At 42.5% G+C, this 17,596-nt stretch overlaps 1 protein-coding gene across 9 annotated transcripts in view; it reads right to left on the bottom strand.

Moving 5' to 3' along the window:
• The window catches only part of tet3 (tet methylcytosine dioxygenase 3), a 34,227-nt gene that overhangs the window by 12,054 nt on the left and 4,577 nt on the right, over window positions 1-17,596 (bottom strand). For 2 of the 9 annotated variants that reach the window (XM_025053074.1, XM_025053075.1), the window contains exons 1-4: window positions 12,834-17,148; window positions 3,656-6,578; window positions 1,546-1,636; window positions 1-56 (exon numbers count right to left, since the gene is read on the bottom strand). The exon at window positions 1-56 is cut by the window's left edge and continues 29 nt beyond it. In XM_025053074.1, the coding sequence (XP_024908842.1) occupies window positions 1-56; window positions 1,546-1,636; window positions 3,656-6,578; window positions 12,834-12,881 (3,118 nt within the window). In that variant the 5' untranslated portion in view covers window positions 12,882-17,148. The other 7 variants (XM_008335733.3, XM_008335735.3, XM_017043176.2 and 4 more) reach the window with 6 other exon arrangements.

Raw genomic sequence — 17,596 nt, 5'->3', positions numbered from 1 at the left:
CTCTCCCTGTGGAGACAACCATCTCGACACGAACAGCCTCCCCTCTTTCTCCATACCTGCACAGAAAGTAAGCGGAGCTAATGATTAGTCGTTATCAACATAACAACCAAGTGTTCAAGGTGTCAATGAGCTAAGTTTGATACCAGTGGATCACAGGTTAGAATCCCGGCATGGCTGTGGTGTTTTGAGAAAGCACCTGGTAGTTCATGCTACTGCTGGCTCAGAATTGGTATTCTGAGGACAAATTAAAGTGGGCTGAGTCTGAGTTTGAGACTTAAATCAAAGTCTAGACTAGGTACTAGAATATAAAGAATTCTGAGTAAATAAGTCTAAAAAGAAAATTAAAACGTACGCGCCTAAATCATTAGGAGACAACGGATCCATAAGATGAGTCAGGGTAAAGCTTAAGCCACAGAGACACTAAATAATTACATATATACAACTATATCATGAGGCAGAACTAAGTTAATTTAAGTTATGTTACTGCTGCCGGCTGCCTGTCCAGTCCTAAGCTTCTTGTTGCTAAGACACTATCCTACAAAAGTTTATTTATTATCACCACGACTGTCCTCATTTGGAGGGTTTTATTATTATTATTTATATTAAGTTTTGCTAAGCTCAGCAGTTCTGGTGAGGGTGGAATGTTCACACTGCTCTCCTAGGATTCACACAGGTTTATCAAACCAGAAGCCACTATTACCTGCGTGCTGCCAACCACAGGGTTTCTTGGACATATTCCTGTCAAGATCCTGAATCTACACGTGCTCTTTGTTGTATTTGTTCTACGGGATGGTATGAATGAGGGGTGAGAGTACTAGGCCATTTCCTGATGCCTGTGGAGGTGTCTTAAAGAAGGGAGGGGTCAGAGGTTGCTTTTAGGGTGGGGGCTGGACCTTCACAACCTGTCAGAAGCCATATCACATCTCCTGGCTGACTGCTACCTACTATTGTGTGGCCTTTAGCTGTGAGCTGATTTGGTATGACAGAGAAGACAAGAGGCTACTGCTGAATAGGAGTCCTCCTGAGGGGGAGGGAGCGAGAGAGCTACGAGAGTAGGCTTAAGCACCACAGGGTGGCCTACAAGGGTCAGAGGTGGGTCAAAGGTCACCTGGGGTCTATAAGGTCTTAACATCTTACATAATCTCAGAAACAACAAAAAGTAGGTCTCGAGCCTGACATCTTCTCACTATATCCTCTACAGAGACTAATGACTGAGGGAGGGGTTCTCAACCGGCCTTTCAGTAAATCACCAGAACCTGGTCAAATAGAAAAAACATTATTTGCCATTGTATTCACAAAATAAAGACACATGTATTAAAGACAAAATTTCCCCTGCATTTGACCCAGGAGCATTTTACTGCACTATACTTCGCCCAGAGCAATGCACTAACAAAGAGCGAAAGGTTAAGGCAAAGAGAAGATAGGAGGAGATTAAAGGAGTAGAGGAGAGGAAAGAAGAGGAGAGGAAAGGAGAGGAGAGAAGGGGGGAGGAGATGAGAGGAGGGAAGAGGAGAGGGGAGGAGAGGAGAGAAGATAAGCTCCCACCTTGACTCCATCAGAGTACGTATAGAAGCAACAGTCGGTCCAGATCCCAGATGATTGTAGTAGGGTCCTTCATCTTTCTCCAAGATTTGTTCTTAAAAAAGAACACACATTTAAATATCACTAATAAATCTCTCATATCTTTTTATTTGATTGATCTACATGTTATATACACTCACTCACTACACTCTTTTTAACATATTACCTTAGTTAAAAATAGGGAACTGGTCTGTTTTCTTATGGTTAAAATTCTCCACCAATGTGTGAAAAACCTAAATGAATTGTATTGAGAACCTACATGTCATATGTTGTATCTAATGTTGTAGTTCTCGAGCATTTTTAATCAAACTGTCTCTGAATTCCATGATTTAAAAGACTTTAATGGGCCCTCATGTCCTGTGTGCTTTGGTCTATTCTGGTCTGTAAGGCTCTACTTGTTATTACATCTCAGTTTGTGTGTAGGGTTTGATGCTAGATCAAAAGTAGTGCTGATTTGTTTTGATTGGGGCTGGGGGGTTTGCGAAAAGAAAACACTCCTTCTTTGCAACATGAGCCAAATCATATATGAGAAACGTGAGAATCTACCACTGATTGCAACATCCACTTCCCATAAATACTTGGACACATACTAATACACTGCTCATGCTCAAACACCGAGGCAGTGACTGCAGGGCGTGGTGCATGAGTAAAATCACACGCTGCAAAGAGGCGGATGTTTGAGGGAAGCATCAATGACTTAGTGTGTGTAAGTGTTAAAAAAGGCTGAAGGGTGTGTCTGAATGTGATGGTCTGTGTGTGTGTGAGTTTGTGTGTTAAGTTTGTTGACCAATGTTCCACAGATGTCTCGAATGCCTTCACTGTGTAGCTGCATGTAATGTGTTCTACATTAACTGTAAATCAATTTTGATTTTTCTTTCTGCTGATATATGTAAAATGTCATGTGTGAAGGTGTTGGCTAAAATAATTAAATTAATAATATAAATTGATGACAAAGTGATGATCAAATACTTTTTAAACATAATCTAAGTCTGAAAGGAAAAAACAAACTTTATATTCACAGTCTCCAGGTTGGTCTTTTTGCTCCTCAGTGACAGAAAATGAAATATTTTGGAGAAAACATCCACATTTGAGTGGAAAAAACCTTGACTTAAGGTTTCAGAAATATTATATAAATATTAAATATAATATACATATAAGATATGTTTACCTTTTTCTGCACTTTAGAAACCATTAGGTTAACCAACAAATCGAGGAAATGCATTTATTCATCGAGGGCAAATTGTTGACAATACTGTGTGTACATTACTTTGTGTGGCTTTGAAGCCTTGTGTATTTTTACTTTTCCTGGGAGATCCAGGCTGTTGCTGTGTTAAGTAGTTAAGAAAGTGTTATATATTGAGTTTTACTGTCTAATTGATGTGAACTATGTTTTTACTGAAAGTGCAGTTAGTGTGTGAAAACAGTGTTCTGCCAAAACTACAGCAGCAAACCCCCAACCTTACTTTTCTGTAGGTTTATATCTGGCACTTCTTCTATTGTTTCTTTGTGCTGCCTTCATTGTCTCACTTACACATTATAGATGGCCACAGTCATATAAAACACCAACACACATTCTTAGACACACAGAACAAGCATCCTCAGAGACGCTGGCAGAGGAGGACTGAACTATCTAGTCTGTGTACATTAACTAGTAAAGAAAATTTTGTTCAGTGTCATTCACTGAAAATGCCAGTTGTTTTCTATGTTTTTTTTGAGTTAGTCTAAAGTGATTAGTCTATAACTGAGCTTTTTTCCCTTTGCCAAAAACACTTTTTTAAGCTCTTGCAATTACTTTAATGAAATTAATGAAACTGAATTACTTGTCACCAGTGCACACAACGGAATCCGACCTCTGTGTTTAACCCATCACCATAGTGAACAGAGGCAGTGTGCTGTGTGTGAGAACGATTTCATGCTCAGTACACTTCAGTGGCAATTTCACAGCTGAGGGACTCAAACCTGTGCCCTTCCGAACCCAAGTCTGCTTCTTTAACCCCCTAGCCAACACTGTAGAATGTACGTTCACAGTGCGTTTTATATAAGCCATCACTGGCAGTTAGAAACACAGACTTACCCACACAGTTGCAAAGGGGAAACTCTGGCTGTAACTCTTTGGAAGGAGTATCCAACAGGTTCTTGGTTGGGGTATCCAGGTAGCGCAAAGGAGACTCCAAAAAGTCTTTGAGAGATGGAGAAAAGGGCAGACTGTCTTTTGTGGGTGTGTCTTCCTCAGAAAAGCATGTGGTGGACAGAACCGCTACATCTCCGGAGGCTTCAATCTTCATACGTTTAGGAAGGGGGGAACAAGGCATGTGGAACTTCTCCAACACACTGTGCTGCTTCTGCTGGTCTACAACTGCATCCTGATGTGGAAGGCCATGCTGCTCCACAGCCGGGTGTTCTGTGGATGCCTGGTTGGAAGTTGTTCCATTCTGAGTGCCACATACATCCTTGTTAACTTCCACTGCCTGATCGTCTGGGTGAAGTCGTAACATAGCTTGAGTGGAAGTAGTAACTGAGGGTGCTGTCTGAGAAGTGGGTGATGATGATGATGATGATGACGATGTGGGAATGAGGTCCTGTGGATTACTGTTAGGCTGATTTTCCAGCTTTGAGGCTTTAGCTGTTTGCTCCATAGACTGACATGTAGGTATATCTGGTGTCGTTTCCCCAAATTCAGCCTCAAACTGGCGAATCAGGTCTTCGTACTTCGAGTCTAAATTGAGAAGTAATTGTGAGGTGCTGGATGAAGAAGTGGAGGTCAGAGGTTCAGTGGTGCTGGTGTTACTGGAGGCTGGGGTGTCCACTCCTTCTGACTTTGCATGGTTCGCAGGGACCACAGGTGGAGGCGGATTGCCTGTGAGGCCGGGAGTTTGTTCTGACAAAGCAGAAACAGCAGAAGGGGAAGTCATTGAGGAACTGGATATGGATACCTGAGATTGGGCTGGGGCAGGGAGGCCTGCAGCAGCAGCCTGAGTGGAGTTACTATGTAAGGGCAGCGGGGGGATGCAGTTTGGTTGCCGGCTGTTTTGAGCCGCAGCCCTGTCCATCGTGAGGACGGATGGTTTTTGTATAGCAATCTGGATCTGAGGCAGGAAGGTTGGCATGGAAGCTTTCTGCTTAACCTTCTTGATGATTATCTGTTTGGGTTTGGGCAGGGTAGAACCTGGATGCACCCCACAGGCAGCTTTTGTTAAATGAGATCCCTGGACACCTTTTTTCTTCCTGGGTTCCTTTGGCTCCTGTTTGATGGCCAGATGTGAAAGACCCTCCGCCTCCATCTGTGGCCACCATTTTTTCAAACTTTGGCAAGCCATGGGTGCATGTTGGCCAAAACCAGAGGAGTGGTTAGGGAAGAGGTTCCTTTTGTAATGAAGGTGGTGTTGCAGAGCTGCCTGAGTGGAGTGGCTGATGGTCGCTTGGCCAGGTGACAACAGGGTGCCAGAATAGTGCTGACTTTGCTGCTGACCATTAGCCATACCATATTGTCCCATTGTGGCGGTGTGATTTTGGTGCTCACCCATATCTGGCTCCTGCTTTAACCTGGACAGTGTTGGTTTATCCTGGACTGGGATATTTCCATTCTGTTTCAGGTTGAGCTGCTGTGTGACTGGCAGCTTGAATGAAGCATTGCTGAACTTGCCACTTGTGTCACCGAGCAGTTGTTTGAGCTCTGACATTGGGTCCGAACTATTGGGAGTTGCAGTGACAACGTCGGAGTGTGGCTCTGACTTCATACACATCCATGAATTCCTTTGTTCATGGCCTCTTCCAGATATATGCTGCCATTGTTGTGGAGTGGGACTGAAGCTTTTAGGCTTTCTATGACCTGGGAAGGGAGAGGTAGAAGAAGGGAGTGGGGCAGCATGTATCGGCTGGCCCTGGGACTGGGGTCTGTGGTTCTCAAAGGGCAGTGGAGCCTGCTGGCTGTTGTGTACTGCAGGGGGGACAGACTGAGAACGTGAAGACGATGAGTGGGAGCTAGGAGAGTGTGGGAACAAATTAGAACCATTACAGGTATGGGAGGAGAGGTTCTGTACATGTTGATGGTGGAGGTTATCGTTGTGTGGGGTTTGACTGGTAGAGCCACCGGGTTGTGGACTGGTACCAGATAGTTGTGTCAAAGCTTCAATAGCGATGGCTGTCTGAAGACTGATGTTCTTTTCCTTAGCTATAGAGAGCACCTGCGGAGAGCAAGGAATTGGGGGTTTGGTGCAGGCCACTTGGCTTGGGTGAGGGCCTTGAGGTCCTTGAAGTTTCTGAGAGTATGAAGCATGCTGGCCTCCATTGGCTTCGAAGTAGGGCTGAGTCTGCTGCTTCAACTGGGGTAGCTGTTGATGAGCCTTCTCTTTCTTGTGGGCATTTTGGTTCTCAGTGGTTGCCAACTTGATCTTCTTCTCCAGCCACTCAAGGTAGTCGGGACAGTCTGGCCCATCACAGTCGCAGTTGGGAGGTTTGTGTCCATGCTTAGCTTGAATTAGTGCTGTCTGTAGAGTGTTCAGGTCCTCTGGAGATTGGCAGCTTCCTTCAGACGCTTGTGCAGGGTGTCGGGCCTGACCTCCTTCGGCACACATCTCCTTGGTGAATCTCTCATACAGGTGGGCTGTGTTAGTCTGCACAAGACGACAGGAAGAAGAAGAGGATGGGGGCAACGAGCCAGCCAGAGCAGAGAAAGCCACCAGGTTGTGAGCATCCTCCATATTTGCATAATGGACAGGTTTATGGTTATTTGCATCACCACTGCCATTCCAGCATGGCTGCTGTTGTTGTTGGATGTCACTGACTTTGCCGTGTCCTGGCACCCAGAAATGACTTGGAGGCGCACTGTCTGCCCTCTGTTGCTGTGTTTCCATCGATGCCTCATTATTGTTATGGTAGCTATTTACCCCATTAGCTAGTTCCAGGCTCAGTACGCCTTCCTGGAGGCTGTCATGTGACCCAATTTCCATCTGTCCTCCACTTCTGGGGCCATCCACTGATGTGACTTCAAGTACAGTCTGAAAGAAACATGAGGGATAATATTAATGATATGAAAAATAACTTAATTAAACACATGACTGATGTGTAAAAAACTTTCACTAAAGAGTGATCACATAGTGGCGCCACTGTAATTGTGGTGACAATGAATTTGACAATGAAAACATGTATTGGCTTTTCTCTCGTCTCTTAGTCTCACAGAGCGGCCGTGTCACATGGGTGCGACTATGGAAAACTAAATAAAGTGTGTCATGCATTGGTTGTTTTCACAACAAGACTGTTCTGTGAAACATGTCACAAGTGAAGTGACACTAGTAAATTCATCATGACAGACCATGATGACCAAAGTCTGCCCTGAGGCACAGTGACCGCAATGAAACACACAATGAAACACCTTCATGTATCCCAGTTTTTTGTTTTGTTTTTTGAAAATTAATTTTGTCTCACCATCTGGGGAGGAAATCTAGTTTTTTCCCTAGCTGTACGCATTATGGCACACATTATGTACGCATTGCAAATCATTTTTGATGCAATTTTAACAAAGAATTGTCTGATTCTGTGCTGTTTCTGCGATATATTTGAGCTAGTGCTGCCCTAACTATGGGCTAACAATAAGTGACTTTTGTTTACCGAGAGCACTGGATTGCACTGAAGATGTTGACAGCACTGCAGAAGTAGACTTAAAGAAAAACGCGTGCCTTTGTCAGAATAAGTAAAATAAAAAAAATAAAAATAACACTGGTCGAGGCTGTTCAATCTAACAATTTACAGGCATCAGGATGATAACTGCTATCACGGTGAGGTACACAAGATTTGCAAATAGTAATAGTAGGCTGATAGTCTGAGTGACCATGTTGTTCTTATTTGTAGAAAAAACAGGCTTCTTCATAGACTACACATAAATGAGTCTCTAGAGTCTAAGAACAGAAAACAAAGGTAATTCAAGGATAAGCTGGGAAATCATTGACAGAGTTCATGTTATGACTGAGTGGTGGATTCCAGTTCCTATAAAACAAAAACAAGGGCAGGACTTAGCTAACACTGAAGAAAAAACAAAACCAGTCTATTAAATATTTGAATTTAAAGTCAAAATATCTTTGTGTTTCCAAAAAGGACAACTTACAAACAAGTGTCTACTGTGTGCTTTTCACACTGTAGCAATGTTTACATGTAAAATGCACAAACCTGATCCATAAACAAGGGCATCATGGTATCATTATGGTTATTGAGCTTACTTTTACAAGGACGCTATTTTTCTTTTTTTTACCACCTAAAGAAATGTTAACCTTTGAGAAGTATATAATAAATGTAAATAATTATGTTTAAGGTTCGTCGCACTAGCTTAGGGTTAGTTAGGGTCATAAGCTCATGTCATTTCATTGACTATGCATAACAATATAACACCGGTATTTTTGGGGGTTTGTAAAAAAAAGTCTTCGCCTAAACCTCATATATCAAAGTAAGTAACCCAACAAAGAAACAATGCTCAGACATTCTGTATAAAATATTATGTTCTTGTGTGCCAGTACTTCTGAAGTACACTCTATCCAACTAGTGATTCGTTTCAGACTTTAACATTAAGTGAAATACTATTTCCTCATTTAGATAAGATGTCATACACCCAGCGTTTTATTTTCATTTAATAGCAAGAAAGAAAGAAAACAATGTCTTCTGTAACATGTTAGCCTTGCACCCGCCTCCCTCCTTCATGTGAATATGTTTAACCTTTTAAAAGGTTTAATACTGGACAGGGTTACGCTTTAGTTCCACCTTTTGCACTGTATGATTGTGTGTCTCATGGGGGGGGTCCCTGAAGTAGTATAGACAGCAGCATTGGTGTGAAGTGGTGTGAGGTTTTGAAAGAGGGAGCGTGTGTGTGGGAGAAGTGGGGGGTGGGGGGTGTGTGCCACTGAACAGCCGGCATGCAATACGTGAGAGGCCTCATGTCTGCACTATCGGTGGCATCAGACGGGAAAGAGGAAGAGGAGGGGGAAGGGGCTGCTGTGGTGTGCTGTGCACGGCAGTTATGAGAACTGCAGTGTTGAAACAGTATGACTGCAACGCTGCACAACCTTAAACATCCCACAATCAGGCAACATTGGTCACAACGATACTCTCCTTTTCCTCTTTTTTATTAGTAGCAAATACACAAACAAAGATCATGGAGCCTAAAGTTAATAACACATGAAAAACTCATGACTGCTGGTGCAGATACGGAATTAAACATTAACTGACAGGTTTTTTAATTATAAAAAAAAACAGTAACAGTAAGTAATTGAAGTTTCTACCTACTGCACTTTACATCTTCCCTCGAGTGAGCAGTTCACCACAAATATTTACTCTTTCAAACAAACACACACACTCGAATATGCACATATTTATACAATCCGGACATGCACGCCCATAAATGTCTCTGTTAGCATCAATACACCAAGTCATCAGATCTTGCAAGACCTGACAGTCAAGGAAGTGTGTAAGCTCTTTAAATGTAGTGTGCCTTTGCCTTTGAGTTCCCTTTAACAGTGACTCAGACAATCACACACACACACGCACACACACGAGGTAAACTGTGAGGACATACTACTGCCGGTGGTGACAGGGTTAAGTTTAGCTAATGGACAGACAGCTGAACCTAAATCCTAGATACACAACCACCTGCCCACACCGCCACTATCCTCTAGCTTGTCCTTCTTCCTCCTCCCTTTCCCTCCCTTTGCTGCCGTGTGGAGCAGAAACATGAAGCTGAAGTAGGGAGAAAGAGAAAGAGAGAAAGAGAGAAAGAGAGAAAGAGAGAGAGAGACTATGACAATAAGAAGCCGGCTAAAGAGTCTGAAGACCAGAGATGTGTACTTACTCTGTGCTGGATGTCCTGTTGGAGTTGTTTGTAGAACATAAAACAGGAAAAGAAGCAGAGAGGAGCATGAGACTTGTTTTGCCGGCACAGCAGTCCACTACAGTCGAATCAGTTGAATTGTTCCTGTTTTAGTTCTTCCAGTCTGTGCACCGCACAGACAGCGGGAGAGCCAAAAGACACATATACACATTCACACCTAATACGCACAACACACCTCCCCCCGGTGCAGCAGACACGTTTCTCATTCTCCGGCTTCTTCGTGTGTCCACTGCTCTCTGGTCTCTCCTTTCTCCTTTCTCATTATCTCTGTCTGCTCCTCCCTTCCTTTTTTCAATATCCTCTTTCTTTCTCTCAGCAACACATGCAGTCGGCTTCTCTTCGCAGCCCCCACCTTTGTGACTCCCCTTCCATTCCCCTCCCTTTCATGCAGTCTCTCCCTCCATCTCCTCTCCTCTCTCTCTTCAGTGTGAGCAGAGCGAGAGGCCATTATCTGAGCCACAGTGGGCACGTACGATGGAATGGAGGAGTGTACAGTGAGCAGAAACAGACAGAGCTGAGGGATAGTCACCGTTAGCAGCAGCCTAGGAAACAACGCAGTGCAGCTAAGCCTTTACCTTTGAGAAAACACTTTCTTCTCTGTGTCTCTTTTCATTTCTTTTAACACTGCTTCCTCAGATGATGTTATATTTAAGTCTGGAGCGTGTTTAAGTGCTGGTTGTTCTAGCAAAAACAGCACATTTCTCAAGACGACTGATGAGCGAAAATACAAAACTCAACAACTGAATGACATCAACCAGGAAAAGGAAAACATGCAGAGAAAAGCAACATCGTGTTTTGGTCTTTTTTGCCCACCGGTTTTCCTGATGGAAGAGTTTTTCCTCAAAATCACTGATAACCATTTCATGGATGTCTGCTATCCTTCACTTCCCTGTTTACATCCACCGCCTGAAATAAGGGGCTTTAATCTTAAAGCTTAGACCTTTAATAGAGGTCCTCCAACAGGCTGCATGGAGATGCAGGGAGAGTGGATTTTAACGCCTGTGTAACTGGCTCTCTCACAAACCGCCAAAGGATACGGGCATGGTGGAGCGTTTTTGCCGATAAAAGATTAATAGTAAAAAGGACTTGTATTCATCATTAAATTGCGCTGTGTACTCTGTCGAGAAAGGAAATAACACACTGATGACATTATGATCTCAACTGTTCTTAAAAAAGCCAGAAACTAGCGCAGGTTAAAGTAGAGGTTGGTGAATGAGAGCAGCAGGATTAGGAGAACGTTGTAGTAGGATGTCAAGGAGAGGATAGAAAGAAAAACTATAGAGGTAACAGTTTAAAACAGCAAGTCAGAGTCACTCATGTCATTCATGTGACTACTTCTGTGACAGGAGGAGGAATGATAGACAAGCAAGAAGGAACAGAAAGAGAGTGTTGAGGGAATAAACCTGTTGGCTACCCACAGGGATCTTACAGTTTTGTAGTGATTTGACACAAGCTTTTGTCCTATTATTTTTTTCGGCCTATGTTTACGCCCTCCTGCTTCTCCTCACCATGTCTTCTCTTAGACATCACTGCCATTTTCATCACCATGAAGGTCGTCTGGATCATTGGACGTTCCCTCTCGCCCCACGGTCAACTGCTGACTGACCGGCCGCGCATCGTGTCCTGTCCTCAGTCCGACATTTCTGGAGTTTTGCAGCAGATTTAATCAAGAGATGAGCGGAGGAAAAACATGGCCTTCTCCTCCATGAAGATGGTGTCAGCTCCTTCTTTGTAATTTTATGTAACAGATATTATGCCAGTGACACCGCACTGTAACTGCATTAGCTTTACCTCCTGTTTCTTCTTTCTATTCTTCTTACCATGTTCCTCTTGGTCCCCCATTTTTTCTGGAATTCTTAATCTGCCTTGTGTCTTCTTCTTCTTCTTCTCTCTCTCTTCTTCTTTCTCGTGCCTCTGAGCTTATTGCATTGCCGTTCCAACACGTTCTAATTCATTTACTTTTGGGTCATGTAGATTGTACGCTGCCGGCTCTTCTCTGTTGTCACACATTTTTAAATGGAACTACAGAGATGAGCGTCAATCCTAGAGAGAAACATGGCACAGCCTAGGCTGTCTAAGAGAAGGAGAGAAGTAAAGAGGGTCACATGACCGGGGGAGTGCCAATGAGCAAGAGTGAGCGCAGTGAGCAAGAGAGGTAGGAAACATATGTTGACGTAGCTGCACCGTCATCCTCGTCACCAACAACAGCAGCTGTAGCAGCAGTGGCGGCTCCCAAAAGGATGCTCGGCTTTAACTGTGCGTGGGCAACACATGCCCACTCTTGGCTACCAACCACACCACTCACCTACAGAGGCTCTGAAACCAGCTCTTTATTCCAGTGAGGCTAACCTGCGCGTGTTTCTCCCTCGGCTGCAGTGACACTGCAGTTCAGGCTCAAAGCTACAGTTAACCCCTGAGTCACACGCTTTCCACACACACAGACCATGACAAAACTTACTGAACACAACATCACACATTCTGTGAATGTCTCTTAAAGGTATAGTAGCAGGATTAATTAAAGAAAATGAGCCATGAAAAGATGTGAAATGAATCGATTTGATCATTATTTACACAGTTAGTTAATCAGTAGGAATACTACTCTCTTTTGCCTTGTCTCTTGCCATCAGGAGGGGAAATTGGTCCTTCAGTGGAGATCACATCCAGTACAAAACGTAACGTTATTCAAAGGACGTGGGGTTGCCGTTAAAATCAAAAGAAGTAAAACAGGAAGCAAAGAGAGGCAGGATTAGCCTCCTGTAGCTAAACCTCAGACATTGAAAACTCTGTGGCCTAAATGTCACAATAAAAACCTTTTTGTGTAGCTGGACAAAAATACATTTTCAATAATACTAGTTAAAGTTTTAGCAAACACGAGAGTTTTAACCCTTAGTCCTCAGTCACAACAGTGGGACAACACAGTGCAGGACTGATAAAAAATAAAAATCATAAAACAAACAGGTAATTAGGACAAGAATAAATGTGTCAGACACATAATTGCCACAGACAAGGAGAAAGTTTCCAGAATCAGAACACCTTAAAAAAGGGGAGGGGGGGCGGGGTGAAAACTCTTTATTATTGATTTTCTTTATTAGTTATTATTAGTTATTAGTTACTCTTTGATTAACCCTTAGACTGAAACAGCGTCACCATGCTGCGATTCAAGTTAATCCAAAACAGCTGTCCTCACATAAACCTTGACATAAGATGGATTACACCTCAGTGAAATACCACAACATCAAAAGTTATATTTTAACCTGAAGTTATACAGTCCGTAGCCATGTCTTAGTTAAATTACAATTTAGCCATTTTCACTGACACCTGAGAATAACTAAACCTAGACTGTTAGCCCTTTACATGAAAAGGAAATAAGAAAAACACTTACAATGAATCTTCTGTAACCAGGCATTGTGAAGGAAAGACGACAGCACATGAGAAACAAATTCTCACATTGATCTCGAAATCAAGTCAGTTTATTATCCAGTTTCGTCTTTCAGGACCTCCTCTATTTCTCTTTCTCTCTTCATCACTCTCATTTCTGTCCTTTGCTCACTGTTTCTCAGCAGCAACCAGAAAAGGTCTCCGGTTGTAGGAGGGATGACTGAAAAAAGTCCAGTACTCAGCAGGGGCGTGTGTGTGTGTGTGTGTGTGTTTGGTTGACTTACATATGACTAAGCCTGACTCATCTTTCTCGTTTTTTGTTAAAAAAAAAAGTCCTGACACAACAAAAGCCTAACACATTTAAAAACAAAGTTGTTTTTTTTAATCATTTTATCAACCCATCAACAGTGGGTGTTCTGTATGTGTTTGTATGTGTGTGTGTGTGTAAACAGCAGTAGGATAAAATTGCACAACTTCAATGTGAAGGAAACAATGATTTCTTTGCCTCCATCACTTTTAAGACATTTAATGACTCACAGCAGCATGACGGTCATGACATGAGGAGCCTTCCTCCCTCTTCCTTTTCTCTTCCTGTCAGCTGACTCCACCTCTCTCCACCACCACCACCAACTCCTCTTCCCTGCGGTCTAAAGGCATCAAGGTCATCTGATGTCTCATCTACCCCCACTCTCTCCACAACTCTTTATCTTTTCATTATCTTTCTCTTTACTACCCACCACAAATCTCTGTTTTTCATCAAATGCTCTAAGAGGCTCAATAGTAAAATCTTCTTCAAATGTAGTGATGTGGTTTGTGGGGCTTTTTTGTGTGAATAGACAGGACATAGTTACATTTATACAGTCCTGTATTATTCAGCCTGGATCACTGGGTTTACTGGTGGGTGGAGTTAACAGGCTTTACAGCAGCAATTCAGAGAATTACATTTAACAGTAGAAGAGCAGAAACAACACATGGAATATGTGAAGCTGTGGAAATGAAAGATTATAAGATTTTACTAGCATGGAGTATTTTTGTAATTGCATTTTTCATGGATTTGCTTTGTGGAAATAATCCCAATAAATATTTTTTACGGGCTAAGACATAAAACTTCTGTGTAGATGTATGAACATTGTCTGCAGGATTAGAGGTCACCACAGCAACGTCTACTTCACATGAAGTCATTTGTATTTTTTTTAATGTTGAAAGCCCTACTTACATTTTTTTCCCCACGACGGCTATCTAAAAGATCTCCCCCAGTAAATCACTGTTATATTTTCTCCCTTGGTCTCCGAGTAAGAACATGATCTTTTAAGAAAAACTCAATCAATCATAAACCATTTCATGATCCAGCTTAAGATTCCAAACTTTCTTTCTTCCAAATCTCTTCCAAATTTGTTTTGACAAACAATGGATTATTGTTGCATCAATTTCTCCAACTATTGCCAAGCAATTTTGCCATAACTTTTAGCAATTAATCTTTAACTGGTGCACATTTTTACAAAACAAAGCGTGTTTACAAATGTTCTGAAGCATGTTCATCCTAGCATGTGAGAAGAGGAACAGTAGGTGTTGTTACTTCATCCACGCCCACACTGACAGTCCCACCAGGCCACAGCCCTTGTACTCTCCTAATACTGCTAGAGTCTTTGGCTTTGTGTTTTCTACAACATAAACCTCTATTATTTATTAACGTAATTAGTTACTCTTTTCTCCAGAGGCTGCCATGTTGGATCACCATGTTTATTCTGCACATAAGCTGACAATAGGAAAATTAAATAGCTTCAGTGTTTTCATGATTACTGAAGGCTTATATGTAGGCACGTTGTACCTGTAATGTACTCAGTTTCAATGAGTAAATCACACTTTCCTGTTGTGGCCAGGGGGTGTCAAGTAAAGTCAAGTCAGAGCAGTTTTCATGTCAACTCTTCAACATGTTTTATTTCTGGATCTAATTAGTAAAGTATGTTGGAGTTTTCTGTTGAACAAATACATCTTCACATTTCAGGCATTTTGAAGTCTGTCTGTCTGTCTATATGTCTGTCTGTCAGTTTGCTTTTCAGCCTGTTTAGTATATTATATTCAGGGCGTGCTGGGGTGTGGATAGTAGTAGCTGGTGTAGTGTATCCAGTCTGAGTCACACCACCTGACATTTGGCACGTGCAAGTCAACATGTATCGTCCAGCTGGGTATAGCATCCCCCACCCCCAACAAACACACACACACCCATACACACACTCCACGCGAGGAGAAAGGGAAGAGTGGGATTTAAAAGGGTGGAGGAAAGGAAATTTAAAGGTGGGTTAGAGGTTGCAGGAGGGGGGCAGGGTGGAACTCCTAAAAATTATAAGGAGGAGGAGGATGACGGCGAGGGGGTGTTTTTCAGGATGCAGCTCTTTGTGCTTTAGGTTGGGAGATGAATAGATTTAGAGGGAAGTAATCAATGCGTGGAATATATCAGAAAATGCCTGAAACAAAGAGAGTGGATGGATGGGAATAGGGGCAAGTGAGGAATGGTATAAAAACTACTACATGACTACTGTGTACTAACACCTGCCAGGGCGATGTTTGCCAAGCTGTAAATAAGATGATGAGACAATGATGTAATAGATAGGGGCACAGAGATAAAGAGTAACTGTCAAAAAGTCCTCTTTTGACACTGAGTTTGATATTTGCATGATGGAAAAGAGAGAAAAATGAAAAAAAAAGCGAGACCTCTCTCTGTGCTGCACATTGGCTGGATGCCAGCCTTGTCTCCCTCAGGACTGAGGCTAAGATTAGCTTCCCATATGTTCAAGTCAGGCATAGCCAGGCTTAAAGGGCAAGCAGTCCAAACAAAAAAAGTCATTTTTTTACACAGTCTAAGTGAAAGATCAGTTAGTTTAGTGATTTATAATGTTTCTCAGCATCTGTGAAACAATCAGCCTTTAGGGGATTTATTATGATTATGGAGGTATGAATAATTTAATGTGAGTTTAAACAGGGTGTGATGAACATTCACACACTGCTGTAAGGCTGCATTACATAAAACCCAGCATTGTCTGGGGGCAGTGGAATTTAGCGGGTTGAATGAATTTGTACTTCCCCAGTGGGAAGAGGTGGAGGAGAGAGCTGCCAGAGAGGTGAGAGTCAAAGAGTGGGTCCGTCCACAGCTTAGAGCTCCTCCCTCTTCTCCTTCCATTCATTTTTTATTAACTGCGGCATCAGGCGATGGGCAGCCTCTCCCATGACATCAAACCCTCCAGAGCTACAGCGGTGATGGGGATGATGCAATTAACCACAACTCAATGTGTCACGCAGGCAACTACTGAAGTAGGTTAAACATAGAGAGCAGTCAACAGTCACAGACAGAAGAACGTCAACCTCCACAGAGCCTTAATAAAGTTAATAAAGTTTAAAACTAAGAAGGATGGTTCAATACAACTTTTTCATGTCCCATACTGATACTGCGACTTAGAGTATCAGCAGATACTTCTAGCAATCCGATACCTTCTTTTCTTCTCCAGCATTCAGCGTGTTGGTGCCGCTGAGGCGATAGTGTCCCTGTTTATGTTGTGCAAAGTTAAGTTGAGCTTTTGAATAGAAGAATAGAATAGAACAGTATTTATTGTCATTTTACCATGGGGGTACAACTAAATCTTGGGCTTAATTTTTGGATCTGACAGGATATTGACCAGTATTGGACCTATACCATTCCTGAGTATGGGATTGACCAGAACTGTCTTCAGAAGGCCAAAGTAAAATAACTGGCCTCCATAAAGGCATATTAAAACATTTTTTTTCCAGATTACATATAGGGCCAAAGGAGACTGTTTGAATTGTCCTCTGTTTCACAGCTGTAGTTTTCATGCACTTACAATTGCTTTTGATAACATTACTCTTAATCTCTTGCACTTGTCTGCACCATTCACGGTTGTTGCAACAGCTGTCGGTACATTTGCACACAAGCTTGTAAAAGAAAGTTACTGGTTAAATATAGTTAAGTGAATAAAGTTGAGAGGCAATGAGAGGCAAAGTTAGCAGCATTATAATTCAAAAAAATTATATTTTTTGTGTCAGTGGATGAATGTGCAATTCTGAAAGCGTTATCATTTTCTCTGCCTCCCATACACATCGCCTCAAAAATCTCCAAACTCTATCAATAAAAATTCATATTTTCATGAATAGTTTAATGCCTTTCTCCTGCTTAATCTTCTCCAGAGAAAGGTTTAATAGTAATTTGAAAATAGATTTCACATTCCATCCATCCATTATTGCTTATCTGTTACCGGGTCACGGGGGCAGCATGGCTCCATGACCTCCACCCAAATCACACTGCACCGTACCAACCCCCCTAAACCTTCCTGCAGGTGGTGAGTCCACTGGAAGGTACCAACCGCCCTAACTGGGATTTGAACTTGGGGTTCCACACCAATGACAAAGACATTGTCTCTGGGCCAAAGCGCCACACATGACAAAATATTTGTTATGAATTGAGTTGATTGGCCCCAATGTAGACCACAAAAAGTAGAATTACAGGTCCCTAAGCACACTGAAAGCAGAGCAGCAGTTCTTGTCTCACTGAGTGGAAACCTCACAGAGCAGCTCTGAATGGAAGAGGTGATGTCAAACCCTCCACTTCCTGAGTCTTTACTCAATAACAAACCACCTACTACACACTTGTGAGTGTGGTGTGAGTGAGGTCACGTGACCATCCTTGGAAGCCGGGCTTGAGCTAAAATTACGGTAATGATGTCATCAGTCATTCAGTGTTACAACGGAAACTGGGTC

The sequence above is a fragment of the Cynoglossus semilaevis genome, chromosome Z (assembly GCF_000523025.1).
Source record: "Cynoglossus semilaevis isolate Cse_v1.0 chromosome Z, Cse_v1.0, whole genome shotgun sequence".
Classification (NCBI taxonomy): domain Eukaryota; kingdom Metazoa; phylum Chordata; class Actinopteri; order Pleuronectiformes; family Cynoglossidae; genus Cynoglossus; species Cynoglossus semilaevis.
Note: the sequence above shows the minus strand (reverse complement) of the source record. Positions and strands in the feature narration are given on the sequence as shown.